The sequence below is a fragment of the Pogoniulus pusillus genome, chromosome 25 (genome assembly GCF_015220805.1).
Source record: "Pogoniulus pusillus isolate bPogPus1 chromosome 25, bPogPus1.pri, whole genome shotgun sequence".
NCBI classification, from domain to species: Eukaryota; Metazoa; Chordata; class Aves; order Piciformes; family Lybiidae; genus Pogoniulus; species Pogoniulus pusillus.
Window position 1 is genome coordinate 13,719,369 of NC_087288.1, and position 24,445 is coordinate 13,743,813.

General features: G+C 38.5%; 1 protein-coding gene across 6 annotated transcripts in view; it reads right to left on the reverse strand.

The window, feature by feature from the left end:
- The window catches only part of ESRRG (estrogen related receptor gamma), a 414,670-nt gene that overhangs the window by 43,255 nt on the left and 346,970 nt on the right, over positions 1 to 24,445 (reverse strand). For all 6 annotated transcript variants that reach the window (XM_064164518.1, XM_064164517.1, XM_064164515.1 and 3 more), the window contains 2 exons: positions 11,519 to 11,629; positions 6,906 to 7,067 (listed from right to left, as the gene is read on the reverse strand). In XM_064164518.1, coding sequence (XP_064020588.1) covers positions 6,906 to 7,067; positions 11,519 to 11,629 — 273 coding nt within the window. The remainder of the gene's footprint in view (positions 1 to 6,905; positions 7,068 to 11,518; positions 11,630 to 24,445) is intronic.

Below are 24,445 nucleotides of genomic sequence, written 5' to 3' on the forward strand. Positions count from 1 at the left end.
GTAGAGACACAAAGTCACTCTTTAGTTCTGATCTTGAAAGAAGTGGATTTTAATGAAGGATTTTTTTCTTTTTTTAATTAAAAAATCTCCTTTTTAGTTTTGTTCTGCATTTGGTGATGATTATTCTTTTGGTGATGATTATTCTTCATCTTTTCAACAAATATATAGAGATATTAAAATCAAAGCTAGCAGGAGTTCCAGATACTTTTAAAAAACTCTTACTGCACATTTGTCTTATATTCATGTATATTTTTCAGGTGATAAGGTATTCGTATGCTTGGGATTATGGTTTTGTTTTTTTCCCCCTCTTAGTTAACTTAATGGCAGTAAAAAATATCAGAAGTGACTATCCTGGAAACTAAAGTGCTCTTTTTACCTCAGGACATCTATGTCTAGCAGTACTGGAAACCTCACCTCTCTGCCACTGCACCTCTCAGTTCTAACTGGAACCAGACTTTTCTGATTAGCAGACACACGAAGTGCATCTCTAACTGCACACATAGCCTGCTCTTTTGTAATGAAATCAGCTGAAATTTTGCCACTTCAGTAACAGATCCATCAAAACCAGTCTGACATCATAACTCATGTGGACATATTAAACAATTTAAAAACCAACCAACCAAAATCCCCAAACAAACAAAACTCCAGACCTTTCTGTAACTACTTTTTACCACACTGTAGATCCCTGTTTTGTTTTGAAAATGCTAAGAAGTGTTTATTCTGCATTATCCTGAAAATCCTATCTCCTTTTCCCTCCAGCCTTGCAAAATCACTTTAATCTTCTCTGTGACACTAAACAAACCAAACCAACCAAACAAAAAATAACAAACAAAAAAATCACCACCAAACAAAACAAAACAAGAGAGAGAGAAAATAAACTAAAATAGCATCATTCCTAGCACTTCAAATAATGGGACAGAAGAACCTCTTCCCTTAAAGCCCACAGTTGTTCCATTCTGCCCAGAGAAGCTTGAATCAACTTGGTGATCTAAACACTAGCAGTGTCAGGCAGTCTATCTGCTAATGCTCAGGAGTAAGACTGACAGTGAATTGCTGATTTCCCACATTATACAGTTTAGTGACAGAGGTCAAGGAAGTCAGTAGGTTTTGAGAAACTGTTTTCAAATCTCTTACCTGTAAGACCCAGGGAATGGTCTTCCTCAGATCACATATGTTACACAAGCTGTGATTTAAAGAACATTTCCAGCACAGGAAATGCATGTCTGCTTTCCATAATTAGAGCATGTTTGTAGAGTTAAGGAATTAAGAGCAGAGAGTGGGCTTTTGATAAACAGAAGACAAAGAGAACTTGCAATGTCTAAGACTGCACATTGATGAAGGGCAGGATGTCCTGATACCACAGGAGGCTGAAGTTATTATTATTACAGCCCTCTTTGCACGAAATAGAATGTATGCCATTCCATGTAACATGAGGAGAAAATACCACATTTACATGTCCACTTGCCTGTGGAATGACAGGCATCCTGTGGCAGGGGGCTCTAAGATAGATGCAGGAGTCCTCGTGTTGTCTGAAATGGTCCTGAATTTGGCTAGCAGCACAAGATACTGGAGAAGAGCTAAACATCATCAGAAAAGACAAATCTTACAGCAGCAAGCAGCATAGTACAGACATAAAGGAAGGTGACTATTGCCTTTGCAGAGCCAAAGTTCTGTATAAACTGCCTCAGAATCAATCCAAAGAAACTGAGCATAAACAGGATGCTGGCTATAGCCAAAACATGTGTAATTCCTTATAAACACCAGGGAGTTTCATCACAAGATTTCAGTCTCTCTTCAAAGTCCTATCGGTGTGAACGCTACCATAAGTAGCACTCATTTTTTCTCTGTCACTTAAACAGAGGGGCTATGTCCACTGAGAAGTAGATACCTAAATAACTACATCCATGAGACCAGGCATATATGTAGTTAATTTATATCTGCATGGATGTACCATGGATGTAAGCTCTCATGCCCTCTTCAAGATTAGCCTTCCAGAACTGACTAACTTTTTCTTCGCACTTTCATCTACATGGTGTTGCATTTCTGAAACAGGTGATGAGAAAAGGGCATTTTAGAAATGACAACACTCCAGCAAATCATGTTCTTGTTCAGTATTACAATGCTAAACCGTTACTTTGGAAAGGAAAGCTTAAATGTGTTCCTCCACCAGAAGTATAGCAGAATAGTGATGTTTCATAAAACATTAAGACTAAAATATTCAAAACATCTGTGGATTTGCTCCATCAAAACCATGCCCCCCATCTTTTTTTTTCCCTTTTCCTTTAAATACAAGCACCAGTGGCAGTATCAGTTCCTAACTACTCCCTTTTTTGAACATGGCTACTGCTAGCAAAACAGGGATACAGCTGAAGATAAGCAGGCTTGTTTTACTAAATAATGTAACTAGTTATTTTTGACCTATTACTCTCATTTACTGTTTCCAAACAAATTTTTCACTTGAAGTGTAAAAAGTTGCCTTCTGTGGTCTGCTTGATGTTTTTTTTCCATGCATGCAAATTTTTTTAGAGAACATTTTGTCTTCAGCTTCCTGTTACGCACACTTTTAAGAGCTTAATTTTTCTGCCTCCACTTAATATGAAAGCACATGGCACATTTTTGCTGAATGTCAATGAGATAGTTACATTGCAGAAATCGTGCCTAAACGACTCAGGTGCTGTGACTGGCTACCCGCAGAATTCCACCCTATACTGGCAAAGAGTTTAATTAATATAATGCAACCAGTATGAAATGGCATCTCCCCAAAGTACAATGTAAAGTGTAGGGAACTCCACCGCCAGCAAATATGGAATTTATCAGCGTACTCTTATTTAAAAGATAAATAAAATACAATGGGGAAGTCTTGCAGAGGCTTCATAAATACATCTGCAATTTATTCAGGTCAGTTAATAGGGGTTTTGTCTCATCAGGCAGGAGACAAAGCAGCACTGGCTTCTCCCTAAGCACCTTCAGTATTTTACTAACAAAGTTACAGTACACCGGAATATTTTAATCTGACACAAAGAACAACAATAGATCTGACTGCTGGGCTGATAATCTTCTTATCACACCCTGTGAAACCTAGCTCTAATATTTGACTGAGCCTCCATTACTCGGCAACACATTCTAAAAAGGCCAACAATGGAGGGAGAATGAAGTGGAGTGTGGAAGTACCTCCATATCTACATAAAAGAGATTAGAGGCGACAGCGTTCCATTTTACAGCTCAATCATATTGTGTTAGCATGCGCTTATCCGAGCGCGGATGAAATTGAAAGAGAAATAAAAAAGAGTCAGGCAGATAGGAACCAGAAAAGCGAGGCATGAGCAATTTCCAAGGATATAAAAGGATGCTAATGGCGGGGCCCTGTCATTCTTAAAAAGGGCTATTAGGGCACCATCATCTGTTCTTGTGCCCTTACGCTCCTCTAACTAAAGTCAAGCATTTCCTAATGCCATTGTGATCTTTTTCTTCCTCAGATAAGACATGGTCATGTTTCATAACAACACACTTTCCATTTATTTGATTTATAAATGCAAGGAGACTAATTCTATTTACTGATAAAGGCTTTCCATATATATTTTTTTTCTTTCAATATTTCCTTTTGTAGATGGCATAGACTTTTTGTTCAATAAAAGCAACTATTGAAATGTTTCCAATAGTACAGAAATACTAATGATTTTATGAAGGAATCTGAACTTTGTATAATTCTGAAACATTCTTTATTCTATGACTGCAATGGAAAATGGTTGGCCAAGGCAAAATGTGTATTGCATTGTTACATTTTTTAACAGATAAACTCATTAAAAGACTTTCTTAGAATAGCAAAAGCATTATTTTGGTTTCTTCCACAAAGACAGATTTTACTGTGATCTGCAAGCCTTTACAGCCAAGATCTTTATTAGTTATTAAGCACTTGATATATAAAGGTCTGTAATTATCCTGAACCTTAAGAAATCACCACAGTAAAGAAAGATTTGCTGATTGCTGCTTTGCTGTGCTAGGCACAAATTTGCTACTAGTATAATTAATTGATTCCAAGAGATTTACACCAAAGAGTTACTTAGTCCACTAAGCTGCAATGAACTTCTATGCAATTTGCACCTTTTTCTAACTCATCCTCTTCCCAGTTCTGTTACATTTCTGCCTACAATAACATTTGTTAGCTTAGAAAACAGTCAGTGAACAGCAGTGCAGCCTCTTCTACAAGTCGTTCAGTGCCAGACATTAGCTGACCATTGGCAGCCCGAGTTCAACAGTACTCCATCATTCAAAACCAAGCTACAAAAGCTCATCACATTTGCCTTTTAGCGTGTCAAGCCCTTTTGCATTTTGATTTTTGTGATCAAATGCCAGAGAACAAGCACAGATTTTATCACTGCCTTCTGCTACCAGAAGGCTTATAAAAAGATTGTCTTTATTTCCTGGGTTTGTTTTCTTCTCATTCCTAACCAGTCTGATGAGTAAACTTTGTGAAAGTGTGGCTTTACCATGGCATGGTTTTGAGTTTGCTGCCTTGTAATAAAAGGCTGCCTCATGGCAGTTCTGTTCCTCAATGAGATCAGAGCAGAGACTTTACAATTTCAAGGCCAGTTTACAGTATCCAGTACCTTTTCCATGCTAACCAAAAACATTATTGTAAAGGTTGATCAGTCCCATGCCCCTGCTCTTCCTACCCCTTCCAGACAAATCAAAGCTACGCAGTACATTCACCAAGGAAACTGACAGAAGTTCCCTTGCAACTACTACATAGCACAACCGACTTCTCTGAGAGCTACTCTACTTTGGTTAGGGTGATTTAGGTATCTTCCAAAGATGAAACTCAAATTCACCTATTTAACTCATTCTGACTTAATTTGGGGTTCTTTATTAGCAACCAGTGTAAGACAAAGTAGCTAGTATAATATAGAGTGATGTTTAAATTAGTTTACAATTTGCTTGGGCTCATCTAGAACTGCTCTGAACAAAGCCATTCAGAAATGTCAGCTGTGTTCCTAACCACTGTAACAAATTGTTGCCTGAACGCTGCACACCTAATGACTTCAAATTAGCTTCACTGCGATATTGCCTGACAGTTCGTTACGACTGTTAGCAACATAGCTGGTGTATCATGACCAATAAATTGGTTTCAGTGTGGGCTGGGAAAGGGACTTCCATCAACTTGATTAAAGAAATTACTGTAGCATTCAAAGCATAAAGACAAACTAGTTTAAGAAGACAGAAATAAGTTAACTGTACCAGAAAAACACTGCTTGTGATACAAAAGCTCGTTTGCACACCATTTGTGGCACAGACAACAGCTACATTTCAGTTGTGTTACATACTGACCATTTTAGAGACTGTAGCTTGCTGTCTCTTCCCTGAACTAAAATAATGTTTCCTAAATATTCTAACTATTTTATTGTTCTTCTTTGTTGGTGTTTTTATTTACTGAACATGATCCAGAAGCATGTACCGGAAGAACTGAGGTCTTGTGCTGGATAGCACAGAGGGAAAAAACAACAGGAAGATTACAGAATCACAGAATCAGTCAGGGTTGGAAGGGACCACAAGGACCATCTAGATACAACCCCCCTACTATGGGCAGGCACACCCTACCCTAGACCAGGCTGACCAGAGCTTTAAACACCTCCAGGGATGGGGCCTCAACCACCTCTCTGTGCAACCCATTCCAGGCTCTCACCACTCTCATGAGGAAGAATTTCCTCCTCACATCCAGTCTGGATCTCCCCACCTCCAGCTTTGCTCCATTCTCCCTAGTCCTGTCACTACCTGATGGCCTAAAAAGTCCCTCCCCAGCTTTTTTGTAGGCCCCCTTCAGATACTGAAAGGCCTACACAGAAAGATTCTACGTCATTTGATACTATGAATAAAAACAGAGTGCATAATTTATTCCACTATTAAGGTATCCCAAAATCACACCTACAATATAGATGATGAATTACTCGGAGGAATTAAAGGTTTCCTGCTCTTATGCTCATAAGGCTCCACTACCAAAATTAGAAAACTTGGTAAAGAGCTGACGAAAACACACCAACATGCTCACTCCTCTGCTGGACTAGAAAAACACCTTAAGAAACAAGAGAAAAAGCAAACCTTTTTAGTGCGTCTTTACCACTTGTGAAAGGTGACAGACTGAGAACCCTGGAGACTCTCTCCAAGTTTGTCTGGTACCTCACAGAGCAAGCACAAATACCTCAGCATTGAGGGGAAATAAAACATACCTTAAGTGTTATCTGAAGAAATCACTCCTTTCCTGAGAAAATGCTTTTGACGACTCCCCACTATTCTTGCTAACAATAGTGTTAGTCTGCTTTTAGAATATCAACACGTTCCATGATGTACACTGCAGTCATTTCATGCAGTTCAAGGAGCTACTAAGCTGTAAGAAGAGACCTTCTGGTACAATACAGTACCTTCTACTGAACAGCTGGTACAGTTCAGTTCTCACACTAGTTCATTCAATGGAGAGAACAATTTCTTTCTGCTACACGAAAATACAACTGGATTTTTGCACCTCCTGTGGTCTGTATAAGATAGTCCTGCAGTTACGTAATATAGGAACCAGACTTACATTCAACTACTGCTGAACCAGATGAGTATAGAGGAGAGAATTTACACAACCCTTCACATCAGGCCAATGCTCTGGATAGCAAGGTAAATTTATCTCACTAAAGGTAAGACAGGAAAAAAGTTTATTCACTGAGAAGCATGTGAAACTTATTAACACAGCAACTCTCACAGCAACAATAACTCTATATCCAAGGCAAGGTATCTAACCTATGTGTGGAGCCTTGAGAAAACTTCAGGCACTGTAGTGAGAGAACAAATCATATTTTTCACCAGAATAGTGTAACCCATGTGACGATTTCTGTATGTCATTTATGTGCAATAAATACTGTACGTACCTGGAATATGCTTAGCCCATCCAATGATCACCACCAGTTCTCTGTCTGCCAGGTCACAAAGAGTGGTAAGTGCTTTGATGTCACTGTCTGGAACAGTGGGGTCAGGCATAGCATAGATCTTCTCTGGTTCAGCCACCAGCAAATGAGAGACAATCTTGTTATCTGTAAAAACAGTCCAGAAGAGTACAAGATCACCAGTAGCATCATTCTATTTTTCAAACAGATGGTTCATACTGCCAAGTGCACAAGAATTTTTCTTAAGATACCAAATCTAATTAAACCTTGTTGAAACTTCAGTGGCTTCTACAAGTGGTTACAGCACAAACACATCTGATCCATTTAAAGTATTTAGCAATCTAGACATGTATGTTCTTAAGAAGATAAAGTAAAAGGAATGCCAAAGTACATGACCACCTCCTAGTATTAGAATACTTTGCAGAAAAAGATTCATGCATTACAATGTGTTTCAGACTGTGCAAATAGAAGAGCTTTGCCTTCCTCTCATTATCCACGACCCTCACTGTCCTCAAAGGCAGGTGTATTTTTTGAGCAAGTAAATACCACAAGTCAGTCCCTGAAATCTATAACTTCAGTGATTCCAACTACCAGTCTTTATTTTAGATGTCGTTGCTAGAACTGTTGCAACAAATCCGCTCTCAGGACTTTCTCAGTGCTCATTATCCCATCTACCATCTATTATGGACACCCTGCCTGTTGCAATGTTAAGAATGAATCCCTACTCCTTGTGGCACATTCTGTAAGACAAGCAGGGTATTGTTACATATTTGGTTTTCAGTGAAACACACAAATTTAGAATCAAGTATAAAATTAGCTTAAGTACAAAACAGACTATGATCTCTCATTTTCAGGTAGTAATAGGCATTGAAATTGTAAGCATAAAGAATGTATCAAACAAATGCAGACTCTACCTCAGAAAACTGAGACTTTACCATAGACACATGCTGGTTACTTTTATCTACAGAGCATTATCATTTGTGTATTTAATATATATTTTTTTCATGCAGATGACTTGTGAAATCTATTTGATCCATAAAGTCATAAGGAAAAGTGAAGAGAGAAAAAAATGAGAAAGCTCAAAAGAGCCTGTAATATTTACAATGCAGTGTTGCTATTCTATACTCTCTAAGTAGGCGAAACATAAAATGAACATTATATCTACGTAGAGGCACAATGGAAATATCTCTCTGCAGGAGCCTAATTTGTTAGTCTGAGAAGGCAGAACTGAAAAAAAAAAAAAAGGGAAAAGGACTAATTTGTTAAGCCTATTAATACAGGATACATTACTGTAATTCCCAATATATTTACATTTTACTTGTTATGGTAGGTGCATTGTGTGATATCAAATGCACCACCAGAATTTAAATCCCAAATGGCACCCTTTAGTGAATTTACACAAATCCATTGCCTCGATTAGGATTAAGAGTTATGGAGCTTGATGTAAATGAGATTCCACTGCAATACACTGTAAAGTATTTTCTGGCTACAGAAGAAGTTGCCAGAACTCGTATAATTTTCCCCTTCTACATGTAAATCACAAGATGGAACACACTGTCATCCTGTGGGAGAGCTGCAATGGGAGCTGATGGGGATGTGGCTTGCCCAAGAGTGTCAGAGAGGCTCCCTACCAGCCCATGATAGATTTCTCTCAAATACTCACTTGATTCAGATTTCTGATACTTTACTGCTCTTTTATAACACAGACTCCTCGATTCTGATCTACTGTCTCTACAATTTTTGCTTTATTCCAAATTTGTGTGTCAGAAGTTGTGATATATGTCAGCCCTTCATAAAATAAGTGCAAGAGCCAACTGGAAGCCATCACATCAAGCATGTTTTATTACAGGGGGATGTATTCAGGCTTTATATGAACTACAGGAACTATGCCAACTGAGTAATTCTTGATCTCAATATTCTACTGATTATCAAACTGATTAATGAAGAACTATATTCTTATTTAAAGATGACAGATGGTAGTTTTAACTTATATTGGCAAACAGCCTTTGCACGTTATTTTTGTGTTTTGTATTTTTGTCCTTTCACATTCTGTTTGATTTCATGCTGAAAACATAGTATTTTTTAGTGAGAAAAGGTAACATTGCCTCTTCCCAAATTCCAATACTTCCACATGTATTGAAAAGAAGGGTAAATAAATTTGAATTTAACATCAGACCATTCAAAGCTGAGAACTTCATCCATGGGTTTTAATCAGTAATAAATGAATGAAGAAGCATTCACAAACCCAAGTTCTGAGGAACTGGCCAAAGAACCCCTTTTGCTTTTTCTTTTTTAAATTAGGTTCCTCACCAATGGCTTTTTTTTAGATGATTTAGTCGTAGTATATATTTTGACTCATGATTTGCAAAACCTAAAATTCTTTTTATTTCTGCAATCAACAAGATCTACAGGCAGGCCATTAGATCCCATGGTGAACCTGGAAAATAGAATACAGACCAGCAGCAGGTGTAGAAAAGATCCTCCAAACACCTGTTCTTTCCCTATAGGGGGAAAAAGCTGCATGTATTAGAGCATGGATTAGTATAGACCATAGGAAAATTCTGAGTATACTGAGAAAGCCCAATTACTCAGGAAAGAAATTGAATAGCCATAAGCACTGTTTCTAGGTAAATCTTATTTAACATTTCCCTAATTAGAATCAATAGAACCCAATTTTCATTCCTGTGCCTTTCTTATGCACAAACTATCAGCCAGGGTCCAGAAAATCTCCCAGGCTACTTGCACGCAAAGCCGATTCAACTGTTTCAAGTCTTGACACTTATCTGGCAAGATCTGAAAATTAAGTTTTAGAAATGTTTGTTACAAAAATGTTTGTAATTGGATGAGCTAATAAAAATGGAAGACACTTAGATAATGAGTAATGATATATAAGGAGGTTAGTGTTTATCTCAGGCAAATGGAGCTTATAGAAATTGGTGTGGTTATCATCTTAAAGGTAATGCAATGCACTACTTTGCAGTAATCTTGGGTTTACATGGAGATTCCTGTATTTCAGTTAATATGAACCTTTAACATGAGCAAAGGGCTCGGAGGTTTTGGGTTGGATTATTCTTTTTAGCCTGTTTGGTCTGGGCATTTTTTGTACACTACGATATCGGCATTTCCACTCAATGACAGTATCAAGTAAATGAAAAACTGACAATCTGTGCACTCAGGAAAACTAAACCTCTAATGAAATTAAGCATTAGAGTTTATTAAATTTTATTGTATTATCAGAAAGTTTTTATTATAATGTGCAAAATCTGCTTAGTGCAACCCTAGATTGTATTTACAGAACAGTGGGACAGCTTATGGAGGCTGAGTAGAAGATGCCAGATTGGACAATTGAAGGAATATAATCAGCATAATGTTTTTTGGAAAGGCAAAAGGAAACTATGCCATATGTTCACTTAAGCCTTAATTTTATGTAAAACTGGCTGTTTTTTCTTTGACGCAGCTAAAATGCCCTTTCACTTACAGTTCAAAGACTGTTTATTTGCACTCCAGATCCCCATATGCTCAAACGTATTGTACACAGCACTGTCCCCTACTGGGGAACACGAATGGGAAGAAATTCCATCTTCCATACAGCCTGCTATTTTCAAGAGCCTAAAACTGACATGCATGTTGTCAGAGGCATGGGGGCAGATGCAAATTACAGACAAGGAGTTTGCCCTCCTTATTTCTTTGTCTTATTTTTCTGTTTTGGGAGCAAATTAACTTTCTCAGCAGGAGCAATTGGACATGTGTATTCTCATTTGAATTCAGCAGAGTTTACAACACTTGGATACAGTGTGTCTGCCTTTGCATGGTAATACAACAGCCTCTTGCACTACAGCTATAATGCTATTAAATTTACTTCATGGAATTAGTACAGTCATTGCCCGAGTTTATATAAGCTGCAAAGCAAAACCCCTAACTATTTTTAGTTAATCGCAAAGAGGATGGAACTTGTATTTTAGCAATGAGATGATCATCTCTCTCTCTTAATTTCAGCCTGGTGAGATACAATCAAGGACATTATTAAAATATAACAAAACAAAGCAAAAAGCAAAAAAATCACCACACACAAAAAAAACACTATTAGGGTACTAAAGCCCAAACTACCAATCTCTGCTTGATATTAGTGTGGCATATTGCTGGTTTAATCTAATGTTAGGTAGTGTATTAATCTATAGGTATAAATTAATGAGGCTGTTAATGTATTTTCATTGGGAGGTTGAGCAAACTCATTTAGTTAGTGAAAACTACAAAAATCACTTTCTTGTGAAATCTGAAAGTAGAAGCTTCAATGAACTAATGATCATAGTATGAACCATTTTATGTACCACTGAAAATAATAACCTGTAAATGTAAAATTTGCACTGCATAAACCATGCTTTTATACACTGCCACCTGTAAAAATACTCTTAGTTCAACTCCACTTGAGAAAGATGAGCATGTTTAAAACAAATTATGTTAATAGTCAAATGGATATAAGCGTTCATGGTAATACCTTCTAGCCAAACCCTTGTCCCACTCAGAAGGAGCTCAGCTAACAGTGCTAGGAGTCAATATGCTGCATTCAAAGAGAAATGTTGCAAAGCTTGTGTACTCACATGGCTTTTTTGCTGGCTGCACTAGCTGAGGGTTCAGGTACGGGCTATTTTCTGCATCTATTCTGCGCTTGTACTTCTGACGACCTCCACGTACTCTGTCTAGGCGGACACCTACATTGGGAAAAATAAGTAAACATAATTAAATGCAATGTGAGGATGCATTTCAGGTAACATTCTGCCTTTCAATATGGACTGGAAAGGCATGCTTATTACAAAAGATTAATTTTAGGAAGCAAGTGCTACAAGTACTTGGAAACTGATTTGGTTTTTCACACACGCAAGACTAAGCGTACAAGATAATTTCCTGTTTCTCTAAAAACAATTTTCCATTCTTATATATGTTGAAAGATATTAACAAGTTCAGCTACCATTTGAAAGAGTCCCCTTTGCCAGAAGGAGAGGTACAAAGCTGTAATAAACACCACAAATATACAAGGCTAATACTATGAGCAGACAAGTACAGAGAATTAGCACTTTAAAAACAAGGCTGCATAAAGTCTAGATAGTAAAAAACAGTGGTTCTTATTCACATGGATTAATATGGCCAGAGGACACTAATTATCCTTAGTAAAATAAGAATATATGTGGCTTAAAGACCTGAAATGGTTCCTGAGAGATGCCTGGCTGTGTATTTAGATGTTACCAATGAAGAACTAACATTTGTGTTCTAACTCCATACTGTTCATTGCTTCAATAAAGCATTCTGCTATCTGTTTTGTTCAGATATAGAGAAGTTTACCTTCCTGAAACAAGCTGTAGCTTGTTTAGACAGAAAGGGGAAAAAAAAGGAGAAAAAAAGATGGTAGGTCCTATAAAACAAGTATTTTATTTGTTTCTGAGGCAGATTTCTGGACAACCATGATGAATGTCAGTAAAACCAGGCAGTAAACCAACACTGAAGTTGCAAAACTCAGCACACACGCAGGACAAGCAATATCAAGTGCAAAATTTGTGCCTGATGACATGAATTTAGATAAGAATGCAAGGACACATTAGGTATCAGTGATCCCTGTGAATGATCTAATAATGTGCAGCTTGTTTCTGCAATTTTCATTCTCTGTTTTAACTCTCCTACCTCTGTTTATCTTTTGTATTAACATTATTATGCTCTACTCTATTACCCCCCTCCCTGATCTCTCCCTAACAGGAAATACCTCCAGAACTGGCTTCTGGAGAGCAGAGAAGCCACCACCAAAGAATTTACTGTGTATACACAAAGCAAGAAGAAAACAGCACAGAGTTTACAAGCTGTGCATGAATCTGCACAGTCTAGTTACTGGGAAACATCTGCCAGTCTACTTTCATCCTAAAAACCCAAAGATGATTGATTTGGTTTGGAAGAAGACAAGTCATTTTGCCAACTAGCCAGAAATCCAAGGCTGACACCTGTTGCTTTGAATTTGTTTCTTCTTTTTTATTTCTTGCTTTTTTCCCCCCATCACTCTTTTTCCTGTTCTATCTTCTACTCTGCAAGCTAGTATGAAAGTAACACACAAAAACACTCCTTAGCTGACCTAAGGAATATAGCAGTTTATAGATCCAATTCTGTGCTCCTCTAACAGCAGGGAAGGCTTTCCATATCTGGTGTTCTCATCTGCCTCAGTGGTACCTGTATAGGTTAGCAGAGTGGGTAATGATCACCCCTACTGAATAATGACATTTCATTTGGTCTACTGCAGAAGATTCACTATTTCACACCCTTAAACTCAAGAAGTCTATTTCTTATTGTATGTCACCATCTATATTTTTGTGAATCACATTATATGAAACACATGCCCAAACAAAACAGTGTATCATTATGGATTAATTCTTATATATGATATTTACCTATTTCTCCAGACCTGTGGCCTAAGATACGCTACAAAATTCAGTGATTCACTCATTAACACATGGCTATTTTATATTTGTTTCTAAAGTTACACTTTGAAATGCATGAACAGCACTTGAAAAACTGGTAGTCAAAACCTTTTCAGAGCAAATGATAACTCTGTTCTCCACCTTTCAGTTAGGAATTTGAGTTACACCTGAAGGAAATGGCATCCAGGAAAAATACACCGTTGTAAAAATAAAAGACAGAGGCTTGGCAGTTGAATATTCAGAAACAAGTAGAGAATTAGAACAAGCCACATGTAATATTGGGGGGATTATTAAAAAGACTGCCCAGCATTTTAAAGAAAAATAGATAGCAAATGATTTCTGCATAATTCAGATGCAATCCTTCTTTCTGCTTGGAAGCAGATTTCATAGAGATAAAAGATGGATAGCATCAGATAGAAGTATGTTTAATCAAAAAGTAATGGAACTGAAGCTTAAATTAAAATAATATAAATCTACCAAGATGAACATTTGTTTTACCTCCTTTGCATATGCCCAGATACACGTTCGAACCATTCACATACTCAATGGAAATACAGATGAATGTCACAATAGCAAAATTATACATAGGCCCACGTACTCACCTATTATATAGAGCTGTATCTACAAATATAGCTACTTTCCTTTTTAAAGAAAGAATCCTAAATAACAAGAGAGTATTACACATTTTTAAACTACCTAAATCTACAACATAACTAATTCTAATGTTAAAACATCTTTAATAACACAATACCATCAGAATATAAATGAGTTTATCACCCCACCACTAAAACTGATACAGATCTTATCACCATGTTAGCTCGTAAGTTTTCCTTGCCCCTAGTACCATTACAAAACAGCTATTTTAGAATCAGTTTCTGATAATCCAACATAGTCTAAGTAATATTTTAATTCCCAAGAGTCTTTATAGAAACAAAAGCAATGGAAAACATCACCTAAGATGATACTCCATACAAACTAGGCATTTGGCAGGTAGCAAACTAACATCCACTACACTCTCTGCAACTACTTGAAGGGAGGCTGTAGCCAGGTGGGTTTTGGGCTCTTCTGCCAGGCAACCAGCAACAGAACAAGGGCACACAGTCTCAAGTTGTGCTGGGGGAGGTCTAGGCTGGATATTAGGAGGAAGTTCCTCACAAAGAGAGTGATTTCCCATTGGAATGGGCTGCCCAGAGAGGTGGAGTCACTGTCCCTGGAGGTGTTCAAGAAAAGACTGGATGAGGCACTTAGTGCCATGATCTAGTTGATTGGATAGGGCTGGGTGCTAGGTTGGACTGGCTGATCTTGGAGGTCTCTTCCAATCTGGCTGATTCTGTGATACACTAAAATATTTGACTGCTCTCAAGACAGTAACAGCTGAAGCCTTCTTTGTTAGAAAAAGAAAGGGAAGAAAGAAAAACAACTTTGTCCATAAAAATCTTCATTTAGGGTGGGAAGGGCTTAACATCTTGACTGTTGTAATTCAACACATACTCTCTACTCAGACTATTCAAAAGGATATTGTGACATCTAGCTACAGTACAGGGTAAAGTAGACATGTGCTTCAAGTCTGCGGTGCATGTGGCCTGCCAGAGCCTTCAGCCCTGTCAGTCCTCAATCACAAAGTGAAAAGATATCCACCCTACTACATGAACTCATGTTGCATCTGCCAGTGAACTGGACTGGATATGCTACCATCAGAGATTTTTAGAGACAAAACATTCCTTAATGTCACTGAGCAAAGCTCCACTAAAGACAAGCAAGTTCATTGCCCATGTTCCCCTACACTAAGGTCCATTTTAAAATTCTTCAACAGAAATAAAAGCCCAAATAAGAAAAACGGAGATGAACACAGTACAAATAGAAAGAACAGTTCTGCTACGACTTGTGATATGATTTCAACAGTCAAGTGCAACACATTCACTTCGTAGTTTGGGACAAGTAGAACCCATGAGCTCTGTGTTCAGGAGTGCACCAGTAAAGGATAGGTTTGAGAACAGAACCAAACCCACAATCTCAACTTGCTATGGAAGTGCTTCCCTTCCATCCTCACTATATGACAGCTATATGGCAAACAGACACATTCTGCACCAACACCATTCTGGCAATAGCCACCTCTAACACAGCACTCTCTATACAGAAAATATACTACGGTCTCAACTGTTGAGATATGTAACCAGACAATGATCCTTCTTCTATGGATATCTGAAGAGTCACAGAATCATAAACTAGCTTAGGTTGGAAGGGACCTCAGGAATCATCTAGTCCAACCTGCCTGCCATGGGCAGGGATGCCTCTCTGAGGCTTCATCCAGCCTGGCCTTAAACATCTTCAGGGAGGGCGCATCCACAACCAGTCCAGGCAACCTATTTCAGAGTCACACTAATCTTGTACTGAAGAACCTCTCCCTATGACTTAGTCTAAACCTATTCCCCCTCAGCTTAAAACCTTTCCCTGTAGTTTTGTTACTAGACACTCTTATGAAAAATCCTTCTCCAGCTTTCCTGTAGGCTTCCTTTAGATATTGGAAAGCAGCTATAAGGTCCCCCTGGAGTCTCCTCCAGGCTGAGAATTCCCAGCATTGTCTTAAATTTTAGTGAGACTGGTAAGAAGGGATACCCACATTATTCCATCTTGTTAAGTTTTAAAGAACATCAATAGTAGAGGCAAGAAAACCCCAAACAATTAAAAGCCGAACTAGAAAGAGCAGAAGGAGTCTCAGTGGCAGGTTCTGATGTTGTTCTCCTATATGGGACAGTATCCTGATAAAGTGAACCTGTGCTTTTGAACACACTGTGCTTATTTGGGAGATTGCTGGGTAAATTTGTGTTGGGTTTGCATTTATTCACAAGGAACAGGAAAACCAGTTGATTTTTCCACATGAATACAGTCAGAATGTATTTAGAGATAAGAAGGCATGGCCATCTAGTAACTCTTCAGACAATTCCATAATCTCTATAGCTCAAGATTAGAGAAGTGTGAGGCCAGTGCATTAATCCTACAGTATGAAAGATCTGTAGTGGAAAAAATACTCGCTCTTTAAACCACAAAACACCTCTCTTCATATAGTAGAAACATGCAGGAGTTAACACAGCATGAAGAAAAGGGGTAATACGAGCTATCTTTTCATCTGGATCTGCGTATATGCTTTATGTGCTGAATTAGAAGGATACCAAGGAGCTTCTGAAATATTTTTTACAAAGTACTTGGATAATGCAATGTGCAGGTAAAAATTCAGCTAGAGATGCACAATGTGTGTCCATTAGGCAGATTATATTTAGAAAACAGAGTTTTAAGTCATCAAAGAAATTAACAGCTATGACTCAATGCATTCCTGGTCTACAGCTGAATTATCAATTAGTAAGGGAAAGCTTTGGTGTTTTGTCTTCTGATAGCTATCTGCACTATTAAATACACTATTTAGTGTAGCACAGGAAGGCTAAAAATCATCCACCTATTTTACATTGTCAGTATTAAAAAGCATTTGTTAACATAGGATAAAATTTGCACCTCAAGAGGTGCCTGTAAAACGATTTGACTCAGGAGCTTGCCCATGTAGTGGACTGAAAGACAAACCAGTGTTCATTACTTTAATGTACTACTTGTTCTGTGACTATGAATATGTTGCTTAATTTATGTGTTCCTTTGATAAAAATCTGTACAAAAATGTATTTTTTGCTTCTCAAAAATAGTATTAGGAGAATTATTTACTGAAGCTTTCCAGACTGAAAAATCAAACCAGGAAAATATTGTTTTTGTAAAACAAGTGAATCAAGCCAACGTTTCACTTCAGATTTTGCTTGGTTAATAAACAAAAACCATTTCTGGCCAACCAAATATAAGTAATCTTTTGGAAAATTCACTTTTTCCCTGGATGGGGATGATAAAAAGGCTGCATTTTGGCAAAGGAACAGAAAACAAAAAAAATCTCTTTAGCTGAAGCCCAGAGGTGGGTTGCTTTAGGGTTTTTTTTTGGTTTGACAAAAGAACTGACATTAAATGTGTTACTTATACAGCTCAGTACTCAACCTCTCTGGAAAGGAACATTAACTTTGCATGAACTAATCATCTACACGCTGAATTTTTGTGCACTGTCATTTATGCATTAAGACATAAAAGAACATGCATAAAATCTACTTAGGTTTTCCATGCAAATGAGATTTTGCGTAAATAAACGCTATTATTTCCCAGCACAAGTGATTTCTATTGAAGATGGTCCATAAACAAAGATATTCACATGAAGAAAATGTGCCATAAAATGTTTAATAAGAGTCCTATTGTTGTTTTACATTTTCAATGGTTCCATTTGAGGTTAAGTATCCTAATCTGTGACACTCACAAATACAAATTAGGTCACAAGCAACAGGTGACAAGTTTTAATTGAATGTCTTCTGTCTGCAATTCTGACAAAATGTGAATGGAAATAAATGAGTCTGGCAAGACAGCCCTGAGCCTTACAATACCCAATATCTCATTATTTTTAAACAGCTATCTATAAACTGATGCTGACAAGCCTTGAACCTTTTATTTCTGTTCAAGAAGAGGTGAATGTGCAAAGAGCAGGAAGAAAAAGAAAACACAAAAAGAAGAAAAGCAGAGCAGCTGCTTTGTTGCATTATACATGCAATACCCAGTATTAGCTCTCAAATATCACTAAATAATAGCTTTTACACTAAGCATAAAAACTTATTTAAAAAAAATCCAACCTGTTTCTCTTCTGGAGGAGATATATTCTCTGCATTCAGTTCCTAGCACCTAAATGTGATCTTTTCTGATCATGATACTACCAGAATTTGATTAGAATTATGCTAGACTCATGCTGATTTCAAAGAGACTGTAATTAGGTCACTAAATGCAGGCTACAAAACTTCCACTTTTTTTTTCCCCTTCCTTCTCTTTTCTAAAGGGAGGAAGGACCTACATGGCAGCAAAATGTGTGTATTTGTAAGCTGTGAAGGAAAAGCGAAGCAGAACTAAGACTATGAATATATAAAGCCCTGACGCTTCTGAAATTAAACACTTACCAGCACATAATACTTCACATCCCCTGGATTAGTAATATACTAATAATTAGGATGTAGTGGAAAACACTGCAAAAGCTGTGTAAAATAACACAGAAAACACTGTTGCTAATTGCACCATTAAATTTCATGTCAATGTGCTTATATATCACAACCATACCATTTAATTGTATATGCCTTAGTTTTTTAATTACGCTTAAGACGTCCTGGGACAAGGTATAAGAATAAATAAAGGCAATCTATCACTAACTAAACACCACAGTTCTTACCCTAATGCTATCTTGTTTCGAAGTTCAAATTACAATCAATTTAATGAAGTGGAGCTTGCTGGGCTGTAAAGTCATTACTGCATCAATACACTTGTAACCATTACTTTAAGGTGACAAGCGCAGACTGGGCAAGTTGGCTTGGCTGGTGATCCAAGGAAAGGGTATGGCTCATCAGGACACAGAAAGGTCAAAAAGTAACTTTGAGCAAGACCACAGCAACGCCTGAAGGTCAAAAGCAGGCCTTTACTCTAGATCACATCACCAGAGCTTATAAAGAATTCAAGAGCTATGCTAGTGACAACTCTAATAGAAGAGAAGTCTAGCAGAGGTTCTGGACCATTTGCTGGTGACTCTCAAGAGAGATGGGAAGATTGAAATGAAATGCATTATAGTAATCAGACTGTGAAGTACCACTAGCATGAATCAAGACCTCAATACCCTTTTCAGATACAATAATAGGCACTTTCACAGTATTTCACTTAGCAACTTGGATGATGTAGGATTCTGCAATTAATCTGAAATCCAGAAATCACGGGAGTTGAAACAGTTAGATAAAATCATACTGGTCCCACTGGGGCCAAAAAAATAGATTGCTTAGAATTAGGATTTCTATCTAGATGTGATTTCATGCCTTGTTTTGCTGGAACAGAATGAGAGGAAGAGAAAGGATTGCTTTCACACTATTAGAGCTTTAAAACTGATGTCCTGAAAAATGAGAAGTTCTTTACCTTGATTTTATTCTCTTTTCTAATTTTGGGGGGTTTATTTTTCTGTGCTGAAACGTACAATAGTTAAGATCAGCAAAAATTAGCGTCCAAATGGCAGTAATATGGCAAATACTGACTTACAGTTTCAGGTGAGGTGGATTTACATTGCCAACAGAGTCTAAATAGGCCTTGGTACAAAAATATTGTCACAAAATTCTGGACTTCTCCAAGGTTCAAGAGGGACAGTGAACTGCTTGAGCGAGTACAGCACAGAGCCACAAAGATGATGAAGAGAATGGAACATCTCTCTTACAAGCAGAGACTGAGGGAGCTGGGGCTCTGCTGCTTGGAGGAGACTATGAGGTGACCTCACTATGTGTAAAGGGTGAGTGCCAGCAGGATGGAGCCAGGCTCTGCTCAGTGATGCTCGATGACAGGACAAGGGACAATGGGTGGAAGTTGAAGCATAGGAAGCTTCATTTAAGCATGAGGAGGATTTTTTTCACTATAAGTGAGACAGAACACTGGAAAAGGCTGACCAGGAGAGTTGTGGAGTCTCCCTCTCTGGGATTTCATGAATGGCCTTTACTGACACTCACAAAATTCTTCTCAAGAAATATCTGTGTTTTATACAAAGTATCAGAGTGTACAAACATTTGTTCCAATATTTTCCAGAGTATTGAGAATACCACAGGTGCCAGCAGAAGATCTGTTGTCAACTCAGTTCATGTTCTTACATATTAAAACAGATATTTGCATATTTACATAACAACATTGAAACAAATGCCTTAAAAACCTTTTTTCCCTTTATCTTTATATAAGTTTCTCCCTGCTATTCCATGAACACCAGTATCAAAGAACTGTGCATACACAAGAATCAGAAAGTGAAACTGAGCAAAAAAAAATAAATCAAAATTAATCAATCAAGTTCTGATGATAAGCTCTGATGTTATGAGAGAATGCTCTGATCCTTCAACAGATTTATATGGGCAGATCCATACAGTCTATAAAAGCATCAGATCTGGTGGAGAGTCATAAGCTTAAAAAAAAAAGTACTCTATTTTTTTCATCTACTAATGTTCACTTCTTTCCCCCTAACACAAAAAAGGACTGAAATATTTCTGTTCATGCATATCATTAAAAATCCCAAGAGTGCATCTGGTTTTACCAGCTGAAATCTGAAAAGAGTCCAAGATTAACTTTTTACAGTTCTTTTAATAAGTGGTTCTGTGTTTCACCTTGGCAAAGCAATGGAAAAGGAAACACAAGGAGTTAACAGGCAGAGTTCTGTGACACAAATGAAAAAATCTAAGTAACTCTTCATTTTGAATTTTAAGTATTCTCCTGAACATATTTAACACTTCATTCATGTCCAGAGTGTAACTGATTTATATATTAGCTCATATTTCCTGCCAGCCTCTTAATATGACATACTGCCTAGCACACTGGAGTGATGGGTTACCCTGTTTGTGGTCCCTGCATCTCAGCTCGAGGTACTACTTGAGCAATTAAGAGAAAGTTTATTTGTGATGCCACTGCTAGAAGATTTCTGTACAAAAAGATAACTGCAAGCCTGCATAGTGATTATTCTTTCACAGTTAGCACCAGATGTGAATCAGAGTCAGTGCAAAAAAATCCCAGCTGAAAAACATTGATTGATACGCGCTCGGTATTGTGCTAGTTTGAAGCAAGCTACAATGTTTTGGTGAGGAGGACTAGATTACAGGCTGTGAAAGGAAAATAGTGGTGATGTCTACTTACAGAATCATAGAATGGATCATAGAATGGTTTAGGTTGGAAGGGACCTCAAAGATCATCCACTTCCAAACCCCCACCATAGGCAGGGACATCCTAGAACAGGTTGCTCAAGGCCTCATCCAACCTGGCCCTCAGCATCTCCAGGGAGGGAACAGCCACAACTCATAGGCTTGCTGAGATGTAGAAGAACAAGAGTCAAAACATAGATAAAGCATTTCTCCTGCTGGGGAACTCCAAGCTGCACCTCCCTCTAACCTCTCTGCCATTTCTCTCACTAATCCACTTTGCTTCCTAATCCTCTGGCTGAACCTCCATTCTTTCTTGGGACTGGGGTAAGGTTGAGGGGGAGAGGGGAGGTAGAAGAGTGGTTGGGAGCACCTCCTGGGGACTCAGGTTTCTGGGAGGGCTGTTGTGTTTCTGTATTACCTTTTACCTTGTCTATTTCTGTATATAACTGTATATACTGTAAATATCTGCTTGTATATTCTGCTAAGCTGTAAATATAAACTTCATTTAATTTCCAGAGCTGGCTGAGTCCAGTCTGGGTGATTTCCAAAAGTGGGGCTGTGGTGGGGCAGGGAACACCCAAACCATCACAGGTGTTTTCCAGCTTTTTTGACTGTCCATAATGCTCCAAACAACTAATGCGATTAGGTAAATTGATTTCACTTTAATAAAACACAGTAAAATTTGAAACAATTAATAGTATACTCTGATTATAAACTGTCCCTGTTCTAAAAGAGATTACCTAATCTCATAGGTAATGTTGGGCCTTTGGGAAATAGGTTAATAAATTCTAGCATTCTAAACCTAGCAGAGTGATTTACTGCAAGCTTCTCCCATTACAGTTATAGAAGATGTCTATCAAATTGCTTATGAGAACAAATTTATGGAAAATATCCAAGAGTAATGCTTTGTTCCTATTAAAATACATTAATATGTATGTAATTTTAGCCAGACTAAATGAACAAAACAAAAAGAAAGAGGGAAAAAAGGTCAACAGTCATTGTCACAAGAATTATTCTTTTGCTAAAACTGCATTTATACAAAAGATATTTGAGGACAAGATTCTTTGTTTAAATTGTAATGGCAACTGCTATGAAGAAAAAAATCAGACCAAGTGTCCAAGGGTATGGTAATAAAACTAATTTGGCAATATAATTACATAAACATTGTTCAAAAGAAGAAATAAAGCATAAAATCTCCTCATCCCCAGGAATTGTTTTCATACAGAACTTTAACAGATGCAGATTAAAAAAAAAAAGAGCTTAAGTCAGTAATTCCTGACAAGCAAGGGTGATTTAAATTGCACATCCTTACCTTCCCAAACGCAGCTCTCAATGAGAATATTCACACTGTGTAACGCTAAATGCAGAGATATTTTATTTTACTAAGGGGTGTAACAAGAATATTCACCAAACAGGAGACCAAGGTCTTTTCACAGAATCATAGAATCAACCAGGTTGGAAGAGGCCTCCAAGATCATCCAGGCCAACCTAGCACCCAGCCCTAGCCAGTCAACTAAGTGCCTCAGCCAGGCTTTTCTTGAACACCTCCAGGGATGGTGACTCCACCACCTCCCTGGGCAGCCCATTCCAATGCCAATCACTCTCTGACAACAACTTCCTCCTAACATCCAGCCTAGACCTTTCCTAGCACAACTTGAGACTCTGTCCCCTTGTTCTGTTGCTGGTTGTCTGACAGAAGAGACCAACCCCACCTGGCTACAGCTTCCCTTCAGGTAGTTGTAGACAGCAATGAGGTCAGCCCTGAGCCTCCTCTTCCCCAGGCTGCACACCCCCAGCTCCCTCAGCCTCTCCTCACAGGGTTTGTGTTCCAGGCCCCTCACCAGCAGAATTCTATTGAAGTCTGTACATTTCATCAGAGTTATTTCCAAGGGCAGGAAAAGCAAAGAATTTACATTCATGGAATTTGTATTTTTCACAAATATTGTATTCCTGTCAAAGTTTTCTGTGTTCTCTCTTACTTCTCTCCCAAAGCTCTGTCTTCCATACTTAAACACATACAGTGGATCCATTCTTCATTTCTGTTCTTAAATATAAGTAACTATACATTTTTACCTGGATACTGTGTGCAGTTCTGGAGTCCCCAACACAAGGACACTGAACTTAGAGCGAGTCCAGAGGAGAGCCATGAAGACACTCAGAGGGCTGCAGCAGCTCTGCTATGAGGACAGGCTGCAAGAGCTGAGGCTCTGCAGCCTGCAGAAGGCCTCAAGGAGACCTTATAGTGGCCTTCCAGTATAGGAAGGGGGCCTAACGAAAGGCTGGGGAGGGACTATTTGCAAGGCCTTGTCATGACAGGACAAAGGGAAATGGGTTTAAACTGGCAGAGAGGAGATTCAAACTATATGTTAGGAAAAGGTTCTTTGTAGTGAGGGTGGTCAGACACTGGCACAGGTTGCCCAGGGAGGCTGTGGCTGCTCCCTCCCTGGAGGTGTTGTAGGCCAGGCTGGATGAGGCCTTGCGCGGCCTGTTCTAGTGGGAGGTGTCCCTGCCTATGGCAGGAGGTGGACCTGGATGATCCTTGAAGTCCCTTCCAACCTAAACCATTCTGTGATTCTATGATTTCATTCATATAGGTTGGACTGGATGATCTTGGAGGTCTCTTCCAACCTGGCTGATTCTATGATTCTATATCCATCCTGCTTCAAAGATATGAAAGCTAAAACAAAAGCAGAATTAACTGGATAAAAAGACGAGAGGATATGTACACTATAACCTCCTGAAACACATCTACTGCAGAAACATTTCAGAATATTTACAGCTACCACCCACAACACAAACAGATATGTCTAACACTCATATTTTCTGAGCGACTTAACCATGAAGTGTACACAGAAGTCCATGCAAACTCGTGTTTGTGACATCCACTGTAATATCCAAATCTATCATCATCATCATACTTTCAGAATGAGAAGAATGGGGACTGAGTGGCTGGAGAGCAGCCAGGAGGAAAGGGACCTGGGGGTACTGATAGATAGTAGGCTGAACATGAGCCAGGAGTGTGCTCAGGTGGCCAGGAGAGCCAATGGCATCCTGGCCTGCATCAGGAACAGTGTGGCCAGCAGGACAAGGGAGGTTATTCTTCCCCTGTACTCAGCACTGGTCAGGCCACACCTTGAGTACTGTGTCCAGCTCTGGGCTCCTCAATTCAAGAGAGATGTTGAGGTGCTGGAACATGTCCAGAGAAGGGCAACAAAGATTGGAGCACAAATCCTATGAGGAGAGGCTGAGGGAGCTGGGCCTGTTTAGCCTGGAGAAGAGGAGGCTCAGGGGTGATCTTATTACTGTCTAC